The sequence below is a fragment of the Gavialis gangeticus genome, unplaced genomic scaffold (assembly GCF_001723915.1).
Source record: "Gavialis gangeticus isolate Ggan-Ray unplaced genomic scaffold, GavGan_comp1, whole genome shotgun sequence".
Classification (NCBI taxonomy): Eukaryota; Metazoa; Chordata; order Crocodylia; family Gavialidae; genus Gavialis; species Gavialis gangeticus.
The window spans coordinates 17,015,176-17,037,021 of record NW_017729027.1 but is presented as its reverse complement, the minus strand read 5'-3'; the positions used below and the strand labels follow the sequence as shown (position 1 = coordinate 17,037,021).

The 21,846-nt window shown below is 43.4% G+C and overlaps 1 protein-coding gene and 2 long non-coding RNA genes across 8 annotated transcripts in view; 1 reads left to right on the top strand and 2 right to left on the bottom strand.

Annotated features, from left to right (window-relative positions):
- LOC109299852 overlaps positions 1 to 1,588 on the bottom strand; it is an 18,241-nt gene extending 16,653 nt beyond the window's left edge. Inside the window, exons 1-2 of the long non-coding RNA XR_002098027.1 lie at positions 1,470 to 1,588; positions 337 to 342 (exon numbers count right to left, since the gene is read on the bottom strand). This is a non-coding gene — a long non-coding RNA (uncharacterized LOC109299852). The remainder of the gene's footprint in view (positions 1 to 336; positions 343 to 1,469) is intronic.
- A 2,183-nt stretch (positions 1,589 to 3,771) lies between these two features.
- LOC109299941 lies at positions 3,772 to 7,172 on the top strand. The gene is made up of 2 exons (XR_002098063.1): positions 3,772 to 4,459; positions 6,548 to 7,172. It is a non-coding gene; the product is annotated as an uncharacterized LOC109299941 (long non-coding RNA).
- A 361-nt stretch (positions 7,173 to 7,533) lies between these two features.
- Positions 7,534 to 21,846, bottom strand: part of SLC17A5 (solute carrier family 17 member 5) — a 39,656-nt gene continuing 25,343 nt past the window's right edge. For all 6 annotated transcript variants that reach the window (XM_019520466.1, XM_019520468.1, XM_019520470.1 and 3 more), the window contains 3 exons: positions 17,764 to 17,911; positions 9,672 to 9,762; positions 7,534 to 7,846 (listed from right to left, as the gene is read on the bottom strand). In XM_019520466.1, coding sequence (XP_019376011.1) covers positions 7,709 to 7,846; positions 9,672 to 9,762; positions 17,764 to 17,911 — 377 coding nt within the window. In that variant the 3' untranslated portion in view covers positions 7,534 to 7,708. The remainder of the gene's footprint in view (positions 7,847 to 9,671; positions 9,763 to 17,763; positions 17,912 to 21,846) is intronic.

Genomic DNA, 21,846 nt, shown 5'->3' with positions numbered 1-21,846 from the left:
TTCCTATTCCAAGGTACCTAGAGCAAGTGGGCACATAGTGCAGTTTTGTAGTGGGAATGAGAATACTGTAGTTTAATTGTATAAGTTTGTTTTTGAACTGTCAAGTGAACCACAACAGTCACAAGACAGGTTGGTGGGGGGGTGTATGTGTATGTTTCTGTGAACAAAAAAAATAGAGGGAACTTAGGTGCCTAGCACAAGACTGTGAATTCTGCCAGGCAAACAGAAAATTAGGAATGGCAGCACTCAGCCTCGTCATACCTGGGTGTTTTTATGAATCTAGGCCACAGGCCGTTTCAGCAAAGCACAGCCTTAACATTCAGTTGGGCTCTCTACTGCTGTCTGCATCTGAAGCTACTTTTAGGATCAGGGCCTAACTTTCAGACCCTCACTTTCTGAGATATTGTATTGTTGTATTAGAGCAGGGGGGTGTCAAACTCATGATGAGCAAGCAGCACAAAGCCAGGCTGTGGGCTGGATCCAAAATGCAGAGCTGTGCCATCTGACCTGTAAGACTGGCTGCGAGACCAGAAATTTTGGCAGTGGGATGAGTGCTGAGCTCCCACGGCTCATCCTACCACCAAATTCCTGGCTACATGGGCAGGCCCATGGGACAGAAGACACAGCTCTGCACTATGGATCTGCCTTGTGAGGCCAGAAATTTGGTGGTGGGACAAACAGTAGCAGCATTAATTGCAGCAGCTCTGAGAGTCATGGCAATTAACACTTCAGCCACTTACCTTCCTGCCAAATTTCCAGCCCCACAGGCCAGATCTGGTCAGTAGGGCAGATCATTGACACCCGTGCATTAGGGGGTTCTGTGAGGACATATCACTTACTTTTTGGAAGTACTTTGATGCTCTGATGAAGGGAGCTAATGGACTTTTATTTGAGCAGTTTGAGAGTACTTTGTGAGCTATATCATAGTCTTCCATGTGGCATGGATAAACTGGATAAATGGTTTAAAAGTAGATTAAATTCAACAAGTACAAAGCCTCCTTGCATGCACAAATACAGACCAGGGGATGGCTGGCTAGGCTGCAATACTAGAGAAGGACCTGGGGACCAGAAGCTGAATATGAGGCAACAGTGTGCTCCTGTTGCAAAAGAATAAAAATAAAAAATGCCAACAGCCTACTGAGTTGTATTAATAGAAGTGTCACTTGCAAATCAAGCGAAGTAATTCCTCTGCACTATCTGGTGCTGGTGAGGCCTCACATGGAGTATGGTGTTCAGTTTTGGGTCCTGCACTTCATGAAGAATCTGGACAGATTAGAAAGAATTCTGTGGAGAGTGAGAAAAATGATCAGAGGCTTGGGAAACATGATTTATGAGGAAAGAATCAAGGAATTAGGGATATTTCATTTGGAGAAGAGGACTAGGGGAGAGGAGGGTGCTCACTGATGGTCTTTAGACATCCAAAGGGCTACTTATTAAAAAGCTGGAGATTAACTATTCTCTGTGGACACAGGGGACAGGACTAAGATCAATGGCCTCAAATTGCAGCAGAGGCAATTTTGGCTGGAGATCAGAAAGAACTCTTCTAGTAATTGAGGGTGGTCAAGCACTGGAATAGGCTACCTAGGGAAGTTGTAAAATCTCCATCCCTGGAAATCTGTGGGAGCTTGTTAGGTTAGTCAGTGGTCTGGATTAAAAGACCTTGAGATCCCTTTCAGTTTTATTTTCTTACATTCCTATATTTTGATGGTTATGTCCATTGCTGTGCACCTTTTTATCTATATATTATTTTCTACAGATATTTCTTTAGTCCTCTATTTGTGTCCTTCCTATGCTTTACAACCCCCCCAACCCCCCCCCAAAACCACTCGGCAATTCTATCCACTGTCTATTCCTATAAGTGAAAGCAATCACTTGGCATGTTTTAGTCTCACTTTCTCTATATCTAGAAGTTTTAGAGCAGTAACAGCTGATTCTGAGTTTTAGGTAGGCACGTATAGCTGAGTTATAGATACGAATGGAATACGAGATTTTGTAGAGATAAACTAAGAGACACGCACATCCCTGACACTAGACTTCATGAGATGGAAGCCAAAAACAACATTAATAAAAAATATTCAGAACCAAGAATTACACATTTTCATGGCTATTCCCAAAAGGTTTATAGAACAGCTTACAAACCAGAAAAGAGACTGTTCTCAGTCCTCCACACAGACACCTTTGCACCTCTGAAGAGCTCTGTTACTTTTGATGTTCAAGGCCTAAGTACAAAACTGATGTTAGGCACAGGGCGAGATACAGATCAGCAGGCAGCAAACTGGATTTTAGGAAACAATGAATTCTTCATTAATCATCAAGAGTGTGAGTTTAGCATTGACTACCTCAAATTGTCCCTTTGGACAGTGTAACATTTTTTTCTAGGGTATATTTTCAGTCAATCACCCACACCCACACACCCCCCTCTTTATGCAAACTTTACTGAGCATATAAAGCATACTTATTTGAAAGGGGTTATAAATTGGTCACATCAAAACTAAATTTCACTGGAAATTTGCTGTGTTAATTTTCAGCATTTTACTCCCAGCCATTTCTGCTTTAGGGCTATTTAAAGTAATACATTTTGTTTAAACAGCCAAAAAAGTAAGTTGTTTTACTTCCTCAATCTCCTTTCACTCAAAAGTAGGTTGAAGAGCTTCTTGCTCAAGCTTAAAAGTACCACTAGGTCTATTCACTTCTGTGGCAGTAAGGCTGAATTAAGTCTGGAATTTACACAGCTATTCAACCACCCCAACATGCTTCATATTATTTCCCTTTTAAACACCCAGTTTAAAAAACACTAGTTCACCACAGCAGCAATTCATGTTGTTTTAGGCTGGCAACTGCCTTTTACAGCTGTGGCACAGCAATAAAAGAAAAAATGAGCAACAGCTGGATTATCACTTAATGCAAAATTGGTTCTTAGCCTTGCATCCCCTCATGGTTTGAAGGGCAACAGTGGGTGCATCTACATGTGCAATTAATGTAGACCAATAAACTGCAGAGCAAATTGCTCTGGAGTTTATTCGTGTATACCATTTGGAACCCTATCACAGCAATCTAGGCTGGTCTAGGTCAGCTTGCCAGCCCAGGGCTACAAGTAGGCTCCACGTGCTGCAGGAGGGGCTGGCTGGGGCATAGGGTACATGAGTGTAGGGCTAGTCGGCAGGCAGCCCCTGTGCTAGCCACCCTAGCCAGCTACAGTGGCACATGGAGCTGGGGAAGCAGTTAGCCTGGGGCTGGCTGCTCCCCCATGTCCACATGCTGGGAAGCAGCTGGTTGAGGCACAGGGTGCCCCTCACTCCCAGCCCACTCATCAACCCACATCCTGGCTGAGGAAGGAGGCAGGGGGAGCTTTGATTTTCCATGATAGAAAACCCAAAATCAAATGCCAAAATGTATAGGTATTTAGAATTTATTTTATTGTAGTGTCTGAGGCACTGGTAGGCTTGCTTTAAAATTGTAAATATATCAATATAACATTTTTTTAAACTGATAGCTATATGAGTGGCGTATCATTTAAACTGTGGAAAAATGCAGATTTTGTTTTCTTTTAAATTGGAGAATTTCTGTTTTTTTTAACAGAGAACTCCAGGATCCCTGGAGTACCATCAGTACTCCATCAGATGGTATGGTTCTCTCTGAAAATTAGGTTAGTTTCCTTGGAATGTAATTTTAACAGAGAAAGTCCCAAAACAGAAGAGATTCTACCCACCCATTTTCACTGAGATTTTCAAAATGTTGTTTTAATTCCAGTTAAACCAAACTACAAAACTCTTCACAAAGTAGAATTTCTGGCTTTCACTCAGATCTAGTTAACAGCAAATTGCTGTCTCCTGGAGGAAAGCAAAGGGCAGGGAGGGAAGTTAGGCTTCCTAAACCATGCTTTCTTTCTTAACAAGGCTAAAGACAAGTATGCCCTTTGCCAGTCACTCAATTCCTTGATTTTTTTTTCACCTTTTTGGTTTCATGCATTTCAAACTTGGTTGCTTCAGATGCATGATATTTTTATGCATATTGACATGAAAGTTTAAGAACAATTTTGGGGGTCAGGGACAACACCACATTTAGCATTATAAAAATTATTATTATTATTTTAAAACTTTTACCCAGTTGAAATGACTACAGATAAAGTAGAAATTTCCTGTGAACGGAAGTCTTGCAAAGAAACTGAACTGTGATTTGACTGAATTATATTATGACCCTTTGAAAACAGCATTTGTGCTTCTGGGAAGTTACTAAGGATTGTATTAGGTCAGTGTTATAAACAAAATAGAAAACTAATTTTATAATTTTGCTTCCATGCTTAGGGTTATATATAACAACATTTACAATTGTCTTCATAAATGAACTCACTCAGGTGGAATACATTTCATTGTGGTGAAGATTACATTTTATTTGGTAATCACATTTGTCTGAAAAGAAAAGTGAAGATGCTCATTCACAGTACTTGTTCTCTGGTGAGGTTGGTTCCTTTCATTGTGTACAATCTGTATCTATATATAAAAAACAATGCTGTTTAGTGTCAGAACAGAGGCTCTTGGTGAGCTTTACATAGAGTTCTGTTTGAAGCATACCGTTTCAGCTCCAAGGCTAGTAACACATGAACATTTGCTGCCTGCTGTTTTCTGTTTTGAACTTCCTTCTTTAGGCACTGGATATTCACAAAATGCTATTTTTTTTAACACTATGACAGATCCGACTGACATTAATTACTGGACCTATGGTCCTCTGTTTAAAAATAAATGAGTAGTTTGTCTTACCATTGTTTTACTTCCAAATTAAATATGGCATGTTACTGAACCAGAAATGGGTTAACTCTCACTTGTTTAAGGTTCAAGACATTTTTGGAGTTAATAATACAGAGTATATTAAACATAGTGTTAATAGCACTATTAAACTGGAATGTCACAGCTCTGCTAGTGTAAGGTTGCCAATCATTAATGCATGCATCTCTCTGTGCCTGTTTCAAGTAGGTGATTGTTTAGTATGACTTAATGAGGCAGAATCCCAGTATGTAGTATGTGAGAGATTACACAAACAAGGTATAATTAAGCTAAATCAGACCTTAAGTGGGAGGATTCTTACAAAAAGCCACAGGAAGCTGCTTGGATAGTATAAACAGCCCCTCTCCTGGACGCATAGTCTCTCTTACATGTTTGTATAGTGCCTAAGACAAGGGAGAGCCTGCAGGCATCACCCCATTACAAGCACTCAGATAGATGTAGCAGCTAAAATAAATAGCTGCTCAAGTTGCCATCTCCAGAGTATGTTGTGAAGCTTCTGACCTTTAGTTCCCAGTCATCAGGAGAGATCTTTCAGCACCTTCCACCAGGAGAGGGGTGTTAATGCTCATGCATGGTTGAATTCTACTATGTGAAAATGCTTTGCAAGGTGCAAATTCCCCCCCTGAAGCCCAACTGCTATCACATGGTTTGCTCTGTTTCCCCAAGTCCTGTTCTGGTAGCAACATTCTAGTGCTTGCAGGTTAGGGATTGCTAGGAATAGGTTGCTCAGTTGTTTTAAAACCAACCTGGATTTTTTTCTTCGGTATTAAAAACACTTATTTCAGTAGCTAACTTCTTCCTCACTGTACAAAGCAGAGGAAGACAAAGCACTTACCCCTGGAACTTGCAAATGAAGATGACAGCCAAACTAATTCAGATTAACAGCTTTGGTTTGGTTCAAGAGCTAGCTGGGCTGCTGGTGGGTTAAAGAGCTTTATAAATAATGGCACTGCTCCTTGCTGCATTCTCAGCAGACAGGCTAACACTAGAGGCACAGACAGAAGTAACAATTTTCTCCCTATGTGGCCCCTGGAAATGCTTTACAGCCATGACCCAAAATGGGTACATGGTTGCAGAGCACTTTAAAAGGGCCTGATCCTGCAACAGTCTGAACCCTCATTGCATGAGGGTTCAGATGAAAGCCCTCTAAAGCGCAGTGCCTTCATTAACTTCTGTCTGTGTGCTGGGAGCGCTGGTCAGTTGATGCAGCCCAATAGTGCTCCTTTCAGAATGGGGAGGGAGCTCGTTCTGGGGCTTGCCCAGCTGTCCCTGGAGGGCGGGATAGGTAGGTTGAGCCTTCCTGGCATTCCTCAAGGTGGGGAACTCCAAACCACCCACCCCCATTTCAGACAAAATGGGAAGGGGGGGGGGGCAGAGCTAGGGGAAGAGGCTGAAAAGACACAGCCTCTCCCCCTGGATCAGCTCCAAATTGGAGCTTCCTAACCAACAGATACAACCCAGCTTTAGTAGTTTCATTGTAAGACAAAATGATACTTCAATGCAGGCCAAAAGAAAATGGTCCTTAACGTTGATGACCAAAAGCAGCTGTCATTTCCTAGAAATGAAGGGAGGTAGGATCCACTAGAGCACCATTTAGGAGTTGTGCCTGTTTTTTTTTTCATATAGATATGAGGTGGAAAAATGAAACCAAATGTCTTTCACCCTTCTATTCCAATCCTGAATTTCCAGGGGAATTTTTGATTGATCTACAATTATTAGCATTGTAAGTGGGGGTCCTAATTTTCAACTGCCTATTCTTTCTTAAGTAGCATCCATTTTGTTGGATTCCAACACAGATGATGATTAATAGTACCATCTTTTGACTTGAACTACAGCAGCCTTGGCAGCTTCCAAAAATGAAGTTGTGGCAGTTTTTTTTCACACAGTTTCTCAACTTTGAATGAAACTGGATTAACTGAAGAAGAGAACCCTGAAGTGCTTTTCCTAGTTTCGGCTGCTTCATTTTAATACGTTTCCACTGGCAGATTTGTACAAACCAATGCAATGAAAAAACTTTGAAAATTCTGTTGTTGAGACTGTGCACTGCAGTAGTAAAAAAAATACTGTTGGATTGAAAAACATTTTAATGACCTTGCTTACACAGATGTTCCACTTACAGTTTGTTGTTAAGGTGCCTTAAAGGTCAAGCCATAGAATCCACTGCTTCTGCTTTGGCCTCATATGGTATGTCAAAATTTTACACCACTAGAGAGAGCAAGGGATGGGTTCCGCGCCATTAGTCTCACTGTTTGAACTACCTACTATGTACTTCGCTCTCCGATTTCTCCGTATCCAACATGAAGCCATGTTCTTGAACTCATATTTACATACTAGAATTTTGTTCATGTAAAATTGTAATTTTTTTTGCATTCCAATAGTAATTAAAAAATATAAAAAATAAAATGAGGTAAAAGGCTACAGAAGAACAGGAAGTTCCTGGAGGCTAAAATTATAGAAACATGTCAACTCCATCATGACAATCTAAACCATTGCTTATTGCATTCCATTCTTCACATTCCAGTCTTCCACGCAGCATCATACACAATTACTTCTCTCTCCCCCCCACTACTTCAGTGATAAAATATATCACCCTACGCACTTTACTTCAGAAAGTATTAGCTAAAAAGACTGGATGGAAATGTTAAAAGACTGGATGGAAATGGTGCCTAACACATTGATTAAAAATTTTAGGAACATATAAATCCGATGTAAATTCCAAGCATGAGGCTACTACCAGATCCAAGTAGTTTCAGTTACAGAAACAGCATACATAACGCTATCAAATGACTTCCAGTACAAAAAGGACAAAGATAAAATGATTAAACTGCAGAACTTTTGTAGATTTTTAGGCATCAATGTGAAAGGCACTTTTCAGGTCACATGATTTTAATACAAAGCAATTCAGCCTGGGTATTTCAATGACTCCTTCAGTTCCTATGCATGTGGTATCCACTGACTGCCCAGTCCTGCACTTCTCCACTGGCAAATAATGCAAAGAAAATTGCTCCAAATAAGTTAATAGAAGCAGCAATATAGAAGACAGTCTGCCATTCTCCCATAGTATTCTGCCAAGAGAAGGAAAAAAAAACAGAAGAGAAGTAATCAGTTTGCAGGTCTATATTTTAGAATGAACTAATTAAACTGATAGGCAGTACATATTCTTCCTTTTAAAAATTAATTACATTTATACAAGTGCAGTTTTATATTGACATCAAAAACATTACAAAAACATAACAGGTCCAATTAAAGATCTACTGCATTTTAATTGCATGTGACTTGCAATGACATTCCAACAGTGCTGTGATAATGGCTGGCTGAGCCAACTTGTCATTTAACAAGCAGAAACATCCTCCTCATGTATTATTTCAAAACTAAATAGGGGCTAACCAAATACTAAGAGAATGTCATCTTAAGGGAAAAAAATTACTTAGCTTTCAGACAAAGAGCAGAAATCTCTCCTATGCTTTTTGCCAACTAGTTTTACTATTAGTTACAATGTATTTATTATTCCAGATGTAAATTTTAAGTCAGTTTTTCAGCCACACGCTGACTTTAGCCCCAAGTCCTTCCAACCTCTGAAAATAATCAAATTATAACAAAATGTCCAAAGGTGTGTCAGTAGAACCAAGGGTAAAGTTTCTTATATAGAAAACCCTCACGAAGCCAGCTGAGGCTGAAAACCACTAACAAAAACAAAAGTGGTTAAATTGTATATAACTGTAGAGGTTTCAAGGTTAAAAATAATTTTAAAATAGTGGTAATTTTGCAATCTTACTGGTAAATAGAGGGGAAGGATAACAGAATAATGTAAACAACAGAATAAGTATGTAAGAGAATTTTGTGAAGCTGTCCCAAAACTGATCTGTCTGACCTCACAGCATTAAATACTGCAGTATTATTTCAAGGCAACAACTGGTGTAATTGATTACTAAGGCAGGCACTTCACCTATTGTACTAGATACTCACTGCCCACCTCGCCTTCCTAAAACAGTGGTTTAAAATCAGGAGTGCTCAACCTCTGGCCCATGAAGCCGTGTCATCTGGCTCATGGAGTCTCACGATGTCTGGAAATTTGGTGGTGGGGGAGCAGTGCCAGTGTTAATGGCAGCAGTTTCGTAGCTCTCCTGCTGCCAAATTTCCAGATCTGCGAAGGTCTCCACAGGCCACATTTGGACATGTGGGGTTGCATCAGGCCAGTCAGTGCACCACTGGACTGACTCCATGCCACTCATTTGGCCCGTGGGCCCGGAAGATTAGGTACCTCTGGTTAAAATAATTCTGCATATAATTCTAAAATTATAATTTCAGGTAATTTTTTCACTGACCAAATAGTTGTAGGATCTATACAGATTAGATGCCCATCTAAGACAAGTATTTTAGCATACTAATCCCTAAATATATACAAAGACTTGCACATTGTAAATACATACACTTGAAAGTTGTTTCTTATTGGTTAAATTGGCAAATTTTAAATTCAGGAGTCACTAGCTTACTTAGAAATCCATGGTTCTTCCATAACTAACCAAAGCAATATTTATCTCAACTTGCTAACACACATTAATACTAGAACACCTTTGTCTGTACTAGGATTTTAACACAAATGTTAAAGTTAGCTGACACACAGATGTTAACTAACTTTTCATTAAAAAAATATTCCTTTTCATAGGGAAGACAAAGCCCAAGGCACTGACTGTTAGAACCTTTGCAACTGTTCACAATGCAACTTCAGATTTTACTATCAATATGATAGTCACTTTAATAACCAAAGAGGAAGACTGGCATCTACATAGTAAGTCTTAATCCTTAAAGAAAACATGATCTAAGGAGGGAGAATCTCTGTATGACAGTATTCAGAATTTCACTGGTAAAACAACCAGCAAGTAAACTTACATGATGAGTCAGGAGTTTGGCAATCACTGGCCCCACCATTCCTGGGATAGTGGCAAATGAATTTGTGATTCCAAGGAGGATCCCAGCATACCTGTTTAAGAAATTACTCAATTTATTTAATGCATTCTAATATTTGATGACATTGCTCATTGCATGAGCCATTCCACCTGGGTCCATGGTCCTTCATATTGCACAAGCTAAATTACTTACTGGTATGGAAAAATCCCCATGTATTTTCAGATGCACTTAGTGACGCTGTGATGCATGTGACTGATTTATATACTCATTAGCTTACAGTTCAACCAAAAAAAAATTTCTACAACCTTACCTGGCCATTCACACCAAAGACCTCTTCACTCTTGACTACCAATTTGTCTGAGATGGAGCTACTGGAGAGGTTCAGAGAAGAAAGGTGCTGGTGGGTCAGCAGATGTAGAAGGGTATGAGCTGATGTCAGAGGACAGAGGTTCCATTGCTAATAAAGTAGTGGCATTGAGGAGGATGGGACTTACTTTTTATTGCAGAATAAAGTTCCACCAACTCTGCCTTTCACAATACATGCTCTGTTTATGCCCATGTAAATCAGAAGGCAACAATGGTGGGTGGATTTGACTGTGGTTCACCCACTAGTTACCAGACCCACTTTTGCAGTTCCATTTTGTGGCATTTGGATCTGGATCCTGGTGTGGATCCATTTGGATCTGAATCCTGGATCTACTGTGCTGCTCTTTCCATACAGGCCAGCAGCCTTACTTAAGTAATGACTTCCTGTGTAACCCTGGGAAAGTCGCTTAACCTTTTTTTGAGTCTCAGCTTCTTCCCATACCTATAAATCAGTTCACATATCTTTGTGGACAGCAGGGCATAATTATAATCATGTTTCAAAGTACAGTGCAGTTGCAGACTAGTGGCAGAAGTGCAACTAGAAATGGAAACGTTAGGCTTCCTGTTCAAACCATGAAATAAGGGTTCCCTGCAGGCAACAGCTCACATGGCATTTGCTGGTTACAGAACCCTACTAAATCAGAGGGCAGCCACAAAGGGAAAGAAGAACTTACTGCACCACTTTGCTGAAACATGCCACTCTGTCCCACGTGCATGGCCTCCTGAATCAGAACTTAGGTGCTGTGCTGTAGGAGGGCTAATTATCCCTGTTGAGAGGCAAAATGAGTTAGCCCAAGAGCAGCACATGCAAGCATGGCTATGTTACTTCTGGGTTAGGATGCAGCACACATGGAACAGTCCAGTATATTAAACCACAGAGCTATCTGGTGATAAAGTAGTAAAGACCAGGAGTGCTCAACCCCCAAGCCAGAAACATGTCATCTGGCCTGCAGAAGTCCTCTGGGGTCCAAAAATTTGGCAGTGAGAGAGTGATAGCAGCAACTGCCACACTCCAATGCCAAATTTCCAGACTCATGGGAAGCCCTGGGTACAGGTGGCCCAGGGCCTGATCTGGGGGACACAGGCTGACTAGAGGTGTTGTGGGCCCCAATCCAGCAGCTCAGGGCCAATGGAGGTGGTAGGGGGCCCAATTTGGCCTGTGCAAACAAAAGGTTGAGCATCACTGGTGTAGACAATATAAGTTCAATAGTGAACAAAGATTTAATCTTTGGAACCTAAAACCCTCTTACAGAAACCTCTCCAGTTGAATCTACAACTCTTTCCTGGCTGAATACCTCGCACTTTCAGTGGTTTCTGATATGGGTTGCATCCTTGATAATACAAACAGTTAGATACAGATAACCACACTACCACTCCCTGCCCATGGGGAAGAATCCAGCAGGACACAAAACTAAATGTGACATGTCTGCAGAGCCAGATGGTCCACGAAGCTGTTGACTAGGTTCTTCTATGACAGAGTAGTGGGGAATGAAGGAATAGAAAGAATTCACAGATTAACTACGAGGCCATATCTGGAGTACAACAGAAGATGCATGATGCATTCAGTGCATGACTTGTAAAAACATGGCTTTGTCATAATTTTTTAATATCTCACTCATCTTTTTGGTAATGTGACTGTAATGAATACAAGTGAACAACAATTACCAGACTGATACCAATTACTTACAACTTTGCCAAGGTTTATCCTGAAAATTGCCATGGTTCCACAGTTACCTGTGTCACGGTTTACAGCAGGGGTAGGCAATTATTTGGGCTGAAGGGCCAGCAGTAGCTCTTCAAAACTCCCTAGGAGTGGCTCTGTTCTGGGTCCCAGGCCTTCACTGTCACCACCTCAAGATCCTAGTCTTAGGGTCTCCGTAGAGACCAGCCCAGGACCTGTGTGGGGAGGGTGTGGTTCAGCTAGGTGGATGGGTTGGAGCCACAGGTGGGCAGGAAGCAGGGCCCAGGAGCTGGAAGGACAGAGCCAGGGCCATAATCTTGGGGTGACATTACAGGGCCAGAGCTGTGATCCACTCCCAGCACACCCTGCCCACGAAACTGGTGTTCATCACAGGGACATGCAGGCAGTGGATTGTGGCTCTGTCCTGGGCCCCAGCCTTGTGCTGTCGCGGCCCCAAAAATCCCAGCCCTGGCTATCCTGCTCCTGGACACCAATCCCTGCCCACTCACAGACCCATCCCACCCACCCAGCCAAGTGCACTCTGCTTGTGTGGGTCCTTGGTCAGTCTCCATGGAGACCCCACCTGCCTGCTCCATCTGGCAAGCCAGCAGTGGGTACAGAATAGACAGGCCAGAGTGCCCGGGCAGCAGGGCTGGGGCTGGCAGCAACTGTGACACTAGTGGTGGCAACTGGAAGGAGCTGCTGCTATGCGACCCCAGCCCCACTGTGAACCTGGGGACAGTGGGACCAGATGCATGTGTCATGACTTGGGCTGCCCCCTGTGCCTGTACGTAGGGCTGGGGGACCTGTTGCAGGGCGGATAAAATCCCTCGGTGGGCTGGATCCAGCTTATGGGCTGTATTTTGTCCACCTCTGGTCTACAGAGAAAAGGAATTTTCCTTCTGAAATTTAAGTAATCCCCTACATTGAAGTCACATTCAGCATACTCCATTTTATGACAAATATTTCCCCTACAACTGTCTCTCTAGCTCTAGGTTCCTGAACTGAAAGCATGGTGCCTATCTGTCTGCTGGGCCCAGCCAGTGCTGAATGTAGAAGGGACAAGATTGGGATCTGCAGGAAGCACAAGGACGCATATATTGGGTTAAGAGCAGGGGCGAAGGCAGACTGGGACTAAAAATCAGTGGGGCAAAATGAAGGAGCCAAGAGAGAAGGGGAGAAATCTTGAAGAGACAATGTGTATGTGTATGGTGTGAGGGGAGTGAGGACTGGGAAAAGGATCTGAAGAGGAAGGCAAGGAGCCTGGATAAGGAGAGCAAAAGGAGATTAAGACTGGGAGCCAGTAGAAATTAAAAATGGGGGATGGCTGGAGACTGAGGTGGGGCCAAGAAAGGCATATGTGATGAGGACCCGAGAAAGGGAAACACTGGAGTTGCTTGGGCAGGGACATTGAGGCTAGAAAGTCCAGAGAAGTGAGATGTGCTTGCCAGGGAGACTACTTGAACTGAGAACAGTTAGAGGGGGTGACTGGAAAGAAGTGAGAAAAAATGTGTCTTGACAAAAAGCCACATGGAGAAGATTGGAGGGACTGAAGTCATGCTGAAGAGAAAGGAGCAAAAGAGGCTGGTGGAACCTGAGTCTAAAAAAGACTTACATTTGAGGAGGTTCTAGTTGATCCTAGTCAAAACCTGGAGCCAATAAGAGCGAAAATAAGAGGAGTACAACCCTTTACACAAGCAGCGTGGATGGCAGTTCATTGGAATGAGCCTTAATTGTTCCTGAAAAAGTAGTCAATACATTTTATCTTGCATACTTCACAGGTACTGAGAGTGGGACAATAGGCTTCTGTAGGATCCCAGGACAAAAGGCTCTCAGCTGATAGAGGCTCAGGCTTCCCTGGGAAGCCAGTCTGGAGGGGAGAGGAGTCCAGGAGAGATGGCTGTACTTAAAAGAAGTGTTGCTGAGACTGCAGGGACAAACCATCCCAATGTGCAGAAAGACTAGCAAGTGTGGCAGAAGACCAGCGTGGCTTAGTAGGGAACAGACTCTTCAGTAAACTAAATCACAAAAGGGAAGCCTATAAGAAGTGGAAATTTGGACAAATAACTAGGGAAGAATATAACAGCATTGCCTGGGTATGCACGGATGAAGTCAGGAACACCAAAGCGCAACTGGAGTTGCAGCTAGCAAGGGATGTGAAGGGTAAGAAGGGTTTCTACAAGTGTTTTGGTAGCAAGAGGAAGAGCAGGGAAAGTGTGGGTCGCTTACTGAATGGGGGAAGCAACCTTGTGACAGAGGGTGCAGAAAAGGCTGAAGTGCTCAATGGCTTTTTTGCCTCAGTCTTCACAGGTAAGGTCAGCTCCGAGACTACTGCACCAGGCAGCACAGTCTGGGGAGGAGAGGAACAGCGGCAAAATAACAGGTTAGGGACTATGTAGAAAAGCTGGATGTATACAAGCCCATGGGGCAGGACAGGATGCACCTGAGGGCGATGAGGGAGTTGGCTGATGTGATTGCAGAACTGCTGGCCATCATCTTTGAAAATCCATGGCAATCAGGAGAGGTCCTGGATGACTGGAAAAAGGCAGACATAGTGCTCATATTTAAGAAAGGGAAAAAGGAAATCCAGAGAACTACAAACCAGTCAGCCTCACCTCAAGTCCCTGGAAAAACTGTGGAGCAGATCCTCAAGGAATCAATTTCTAAGCACTTGGAGAAAAAGGTGATTTACCAAGTGATGTCTGAGCAAGCTGATTGCCTTCTCTGATGAGATGACTGGCTCTATGGATGCAGGGAGACCGGTGGATGTTGTGCACATTTATTTTAGCAAGGCTTTCGATACAGTCTCTCACAACATTCTTGCAGGCAAGCTAAGGAGGTACGGACTGGATGAATGGATTGTAAAGTGGATAGAAAACTGGCTGGAGCATGGAGCTCAAAGAGTAGTAATAAATGGCTTGATGTCTAGGTGGCAGCCAGTATCAAATAGATTGCCCCAGATATCAGAAAAGATATCAGATATCAGCAGTGAGGGACGGTAGCTGTGGGGGGCTTGCGCACAGTGACCGCTGCTGCTTCCCTAAAGAGCTGTGCCAGCAGTGGCAGCTGCTGCATGCAAAACCTCCGCACTGCTACTGTCACCGCGGAGCAATGCCTGTGAAGCTCTGTGGCTGGCCACAGCATGGCAGCGGCAGTGTGGTGGTAGCTGTGACTGCCGCACACAAGTCACCCTGTCTGTGGGCTCAGCTCCTTAAACAAGCAGCAGCGGCGGCATGGGATGGTGGTGGTGGTTGCACGCTGCCCAGCCGGATAGCAGGGGTGTTTCGCGTGTGGCGGCTGCCACCACCTCATACCACCACTGCTGCTTGTGTGCAGAGTCAGGCCCACCAATGGGGGGCTCACGTGCAGCATGGCTCCACAGGCAAGCAGCAGCGGTGGGGGCTGCTGCGTGTGAGCCCTCCCCACCCTCCACAGCCACCATTCCTCGCCGCTGCTGCCAACCCCTGGCCATGGAGTTGTGCAGCCGGCTGCATGTGAGCCCCCCACCTCCCTCTCCCTGGCCAGCTGGCTGGGCAGCATGTGTGCAGCCTGCACGTGGTGGATACCACCACACCACGCCCTGTGTTGCTTGCCCACAAAGCCCCCCCACCAGCTGGCATGCAGCTGCCACCACCATCTCGCACCACTACGGAGCTGTGCAGCCAGTTGTAGGGCATAAGCGACCGTGTAGTGATGGTCACTGCATATGAGCTCCCCCTTCCCCCCATAACCAGGAGGCACATACGTGGCCCACACACAGCGGCCGTCACCGCACCGCTGCTCCCGTGCCGCGCTTGCCCACAAAGCCGTGCAGGTGGCCATGGGATGGTAGCACAGGGTGTAGTGACAGAGTTGCAGGGGCAGTCTCTGTATGCGAAAGCCTTGTCAGGCCAGCCAGCGCATGGGCAGCGTGCAGAATGGCACCCCTGCCCTCACCCCTGGCCCTGCTCCTGGGAGTGGGCACAAGGGCATACTCCCCCACTTTGATTTGCACCCCTCAACAACTTCCCTTTCCCCCTCCCTGCCACACACTTACCTGGTGGGGTGGGTGTCAGTGTCTGTGGGTTTGGGGGACTGTTGTGGGGGACTGAGGGGAATCAGGAGGGCTGAGGAGGCTGTGTGTGTGGGGGGGAGTGCAGGGCACCAGCAGTGCTGGGGGGGTGGGCTTTAATTTTTATCACGGATTTTGGGTTTTTAAATCAGAGAATTTGCCATTTTTAAAATCAGAGAAAACCAGGATCCCTGCTTATGAGAGGCTGAGGGAACTGGGCTTATTTAGAGAAGACTGAGAGGGGACTGAATAGCAGCCTTCAACTATCTGAAGTGGGGGTCAAAAGAGGATGCAGCTAGACTCTCAGTGGTGACAGATGACAGAACAAGGACCAATGGTCTCAAGTTGCAGCCAAGGAAGTTTAGTTTAGATATTAGGAAGAATTTCTTTCACTAAAAGGGTAGTAAAACACTGGAACAGGTTACCCAGAGAGTCAATGGAATCTTCATCCTTGGAAGTTTTTAGGACCCAGCTAGACAAAGCTCTGGCTAGGATGATCTAGTTGGGTGGGTCCTGCTTTGAGCAGGGGGCTGGACTAGATGACCTCCTGAGGTCCCTCCCAACCCTAATTTTCTGATTCAATGATTCTATGAAATGCAATTTTTTAGCTCAAGATTCTTTCATCTTGACACTATTCTGCTGCCAGTAAATATCTGTAAAATCCTCTGGCAAAATGTCTTATCTTGCTTTACTGATGATCCACATAGAGCATGACAATGTACACGTGCTGTCAATTTCCTGTTAGCTCAAGTGGCAGATCTTGCAAGGTGATCTAATCTAAAGCTTGAAAAGTCTGAAAGGAATCAACACTGCCACAATGGAATTTTTCTAAGACTTGGTTTAAAAAACCCACCCACACACAATATGCAAACATTACACTTGCAAAATTAAGCATGCAAACAGAAATGAACGGAATTAACATTGCCTCATGCAGCCTCAGATTTATCGCCCTACATGTATGCCTCAGGAGACTGTCTTTATGTGATTTCATACTTCCTTCTGAAGCTATTGAACTGCTATTCAATATTTTATTTTATCCTTGTTCTTCGATGCGTGCACCCATGCCTTATGTACTACCCCCAACCTCTGAAGACAGCTCTGGGCTATTCTATGGTGCCAATCACTGCAGCATAAATGTTTCGCAAGTATTAGTGTTTTTCATAACATCTGGTGGGATGAAGAAATGGCATTATCCACTTCTCCCTTTACAGATGGAGAGCTGAGCCAGAAATGTCAGTCCAAAATATCCCTTAATTCTGAGCGCCCAATTTGAGGCACGGGGCTTGTTTTGTTTTGGTTGGGGTTTTTTTTTTTTTTTAAGCTTTCTTAGCACTATATAGAATATTACATATTGAAGGTGCAACTGCCATCAACTTCAGTTGTAGCTGTGGGTTCCCAGTTCAAGTGGGACTCCAGGTTCCCAACCTGGACACTAAAAAAACAAAGACTAAACAACTAAACCAACTATGAAAAAAACTGGTTCAAAGAGCCTTTCCTAGAATTGCAGAGGAACAGACAGAATTCAGTTCTCCAGGATGCCATTCATCTACTTTAACTATGAGACTATCCTTTCTGTTCCGGCAATCACCTGCCTCATTTACTGCAGGTAACTTCCTTCACTTACATATACCAGATTAATTCCCAGAGAAGGTCCATCCTATTCACTGAATGAGGCAGGAGCCCTATGGGAAAAAAAAAAAATTCTCTCATATTTAAAGACTGTATCACAATGCATACAGATAAGGAAGACATATCAAGGTTGTACAAGTAACCTTAATTCTGGCATTTCCTAATTTTTGAGCACTTGATTTTGCAGCCTTAATGTTTTTTAGTATAGCTTTGTGTTCCATTATATGTATCCATATAACCCAATGTGGTCTTGGTCCATTATTAAGGCTACTAGAAGCCACACAATGAATACAAATAAAAGTCAGCACAAGATTGTGTGCATTACAAATGTGTTGAACAATACTTACGATGGTGCTATGTCAAGGTGGTTGATGCTATAGCCAGATGTACAAAAGCCTCCTAGTGTTGTTGATATGGTTAGGAAAGCAACAGCCAATGTATAGTCACAGCCTATGAATCCAGCAGCTACTAAAAATACAGCAGGTCCAATCATTCCTTAAAAACAAAGTTATTATAAAACTTTAGCGTATCACCACTTAAATGATGCTTAAATGTTAGCGTATGTCCTCTCGATGGCAAGTTATTTATTTATTTTTTACAGGTACCATTTATGCCACTTTTACTGCCACCTAGTGTACAAAATAGTATACTACTAAAATTACAGTGGGATTTTACAATTTTATGATCATGATCAGAGAGAATCTAGGGTGCCTATCACTGCATAAGCCTACTGAAGTCGATGGTGGTCAGAGATGGAAGGGCAAGCTTTAACTGGATAAAAGATTTCAACATGAATCAGTTTTGGTAAACTCTTAGCATAGCAAAAAGCAGCCTGATAAATTAATGGAGGCTGTCCTGTTACTGATAAAATAAAGCAAGACTAGAGTTCTTTGAGATGTGTGTTATGAACAAAGAATCCAAAAATGTAGCTTTTACACAAACTGGTGATAACTTCTGAAAGTCAGGTATCTGCAGCTGGCAGGAACTTCAAGAGATCAGCTAGTTTAGCTGCCCTGCACTGAGGCTGGATCAATTATACCCAGACTATTTCTGACATTAGTTAGAAGTTTAACTAATCTGTTCTTGAAATCTCCAGTGATAGAAATACCAAAACTTACTTAGGTAACCAGTTTCTGTAGTTTACTACCTTTTTATTGTAAGTTTTTCTTATTATCTAACCTTTACTGAACTGTTTCTTGCCTTACCTTCAGTGTACATGGCGAACAAATGGATTACAGTTCTTTTCTAAAAGAATGTTACCCCCATGTTCTCTTTTTTTAGTTTGAATGATTTTGGTCGGTTTAATTTTTCCTTAAAAAGCATACATTTTCAAGGTTCTCATAATTTTTGTTGATCACCCTTAGATTCTCTCCATTTTGGTTAAATCCTTCTTAAAGTGTGATGCCCCAAACTGGACACAGTAAACCAGCAAAGCAAAATTAATTATCTGTTTTATCTTACGTCCAACAACCCTATTAGTAGCCTATCAGAATGACATTTCTTTTGTATAGCATAATCACGTTGCTGACTCCAATCTATGTTGTGATCCATTAGAACTCCCAGAACCTTTTCTGAAGAATTGCTACCTGACCAGTTATTTCCCAATAGATATTTGTCCATTTTGTTTCTCCTACTTCCCATGAAAAATTCAGTCAAGATATCTTTTGACTTTGACCAATTATTTCAATTTGCCAAGTTCCTTTTGAATTCTACTCCTGGCTTCCAAAGTCTTTGCATCCCTCTTTATCTAGCATAATTTGCAAATTAAGTAAACTTTCATTGCCATCCTTCCGATCATTAGATGAAAATATTGAATGGAACTGGGCCCAGGAGACACCTTTGTAGGTTTTGCCTTAATGCATGCTCTCTGTTTTAAAGTGAAGTAACTGTGATACAGTTCATATTAATAGAAATCTCAAATGTATTTTCAATTTGCTTATAAAAATGTGAATATGAGGCAGTGTCAAAAGCTGTATTAACAAAAAAACCCCAAGGGTTAGCACTTCCCTTTTACCACTAGGCCAGTTATCCTGACAAAGCAATTCTGATTTGTTTGACATTATTTTTGTCAAATTCATAATGGCTTTTTTTGGTCACAGAATTATCGAAAAGTAGGACTGGAAGGGACTTGCAGACTTCCAGATGTCATCTACTCCAACCCCCTGTTTAAGGGAGGATAATCCTGATCCAAACCATCCCATACAAATCCCTGTCTAAGCCTGCCACCAAAAGCACCTTAATTTGCCACAGGTAAAACAGAAGGACAAGGGTCATTAGGATAGAAAGAGGTATCACTGAATGAAGCAGATCAGCTGCGTTGTGATGTGTCACCCTTTGACCAGGCCCTTCATGGTGCGGGACAAGAGGTGATGTTATCTCCCTGCTTTCCCTGCTCAGCCAGATCTATCCCTGGAGATCACCCAAGATAGATCCGGCTGAGTGAGGAAGAGCTCCTGTTCAGCCAGATCAAGAGCACAGGTTTGGCTGAACAAGAAAGCTCAGCCAGATCCACTTCTCTGCAATCATGGAACCCCTCCCCAACTTACAGAGAGGCACCCCAAGACTCCCTGGGGTGCCTCTCCTAAGTGGGGAAAGCACACAGGCGCTCTGCCCTCAAATCCCCAAGAGAATCTGCCTGGGGTGGCAGGAGAGTACAAGGAGACTGAGCTTCTTGCACTCTCCAGTCACCTTTTGGTGGCAAAGTTAAACAAGGATTTGTATGGGATGGTTTGGTTCAGAATTATCCTCCTTCAAGCTGAGAGCTGGACTAGGTTACATCTGGAAGTTTGCAAGTCCCTTCCAGCCCTACTTTTTGATAATTCTATGTCCAAAAAGAGCCATTGTGAATTTGATAAAGATAACATCAAACAAATTGAATTTCCTTTGTCAGAATAACTGGCCTAGTAGTAAAAAGGAATGCAACAGACATGCTAACCGTTGCTTTTTTAATACAGCTTTTTTAAATCCTGCTCACACTGCCTGTACTCTTCAACCACAGAGGTAGCAGACATCCTCCACAAAAAGCCACAAGAGTCTATTACCAGTTTTGTTGTACCACTGATTCTTTCATGTGGCACCAGAAAAGGTATTGATGTTTATTTGCTCAGCATTTGTGCTGCCATAGTTTTTTTTATGGTGGCACAAATGAGACATCAGGCAACATTCGTTTCAATCTTCAGCATCCTGCTGCTGCCGTGGTTGTTAAAATGCATCTGAGAGATCCAAGGAAGAGGGCCACACCCTCTCCTAAAAGGCAAAAAACCCTAAAGTTCATACCAATCTAACCATGGCGTAAAATTCCTTTCTAATCCCTAATGTGACACTAACTGAAGACCCTCTAAATCCTAAGCTCTGGCTATCACCACCAAATGCTTTTGAAGAATTCAAAAAAACCCCTGATGTCTGTAGCAATGGGAGGGGAAAAAATTCTTCCTGGCCCTACGTGGCAAACAACATACCCCAGAACATGGGAAAAACAAGAACACCCTGTTACCTAGGGACAGCAAGCATGACTCCATACATCACACTAACTGGACAGCCCAAACTCTTTTCTGTATCCCCTCCTTAAACTTACCCGCTTTAATCTTCTTTTATAGCTAAGCTGGTTATGGAGTTTTGGTTCATTCTCTTGCTGTGGCTGCAGCGCTCCTCTTGTTATATCCTAATAATCCATGTGAGAAGGGGCTGGGGCCTCCTGAGCTTCCACTGTTGTTATTTACAGAGCACTATAGGCTCCTTTAGATCAGGGGTTGGCAATGTTTTTGGGCAGAGTTCCAAAAACACTTGCAACCTCTACTTGAAAGATGTTGGCATGCCAGCGGCGGATGGTGGAGGAGCCGCAAGGGGCCTGATCCTTATTGTGGCAGTACAGGGCCCTTTCCCCACTGTCCACCCTGAGGTGCACATGCCAAGAAAATGCCTTCACATGATGCACTCTGGTATGTGTGCTGGTGGTTGCTGACCCGTCCCAGATCATAGATTCTAGGGTCGGAAGGGACCTCAGTGGGCCATACAGTCTGACCCCCTGCCCCAGGCAGGTAAGAAAAAGGGTCAAACCTGTGATCATGTGATCCTAGCCAGGTGCTTGTCCAGTTTCCTCTTGAAGACCCCCAAGGATGGGGTGAGCACCACCTCCCTTGGAAGCCCATTCCAGATCCTGGAAACCCTGACTGTGAAGAACCCTTTTTCTAATGTCCAGTCTAAACCTACTCTCCAGTAGCTTATGGCCATTGTTCCTTGTTGTTCCAGGAAGTGCCCTGGTGAACAGATCACTGCCAACTTCATATGTGCCACAAGGTCCCCTCTCAGCCTTCTCTTGGAGAGGCTGAAGAGGTTAAGGCCCCTTAGCCTTCCTCGTAGGGCCTTACCTGCAGGCCTCCAATCAGACAAGTGGTTCTTCTTTGGATCCTCTCCAGCCTGTCCGCATCCCG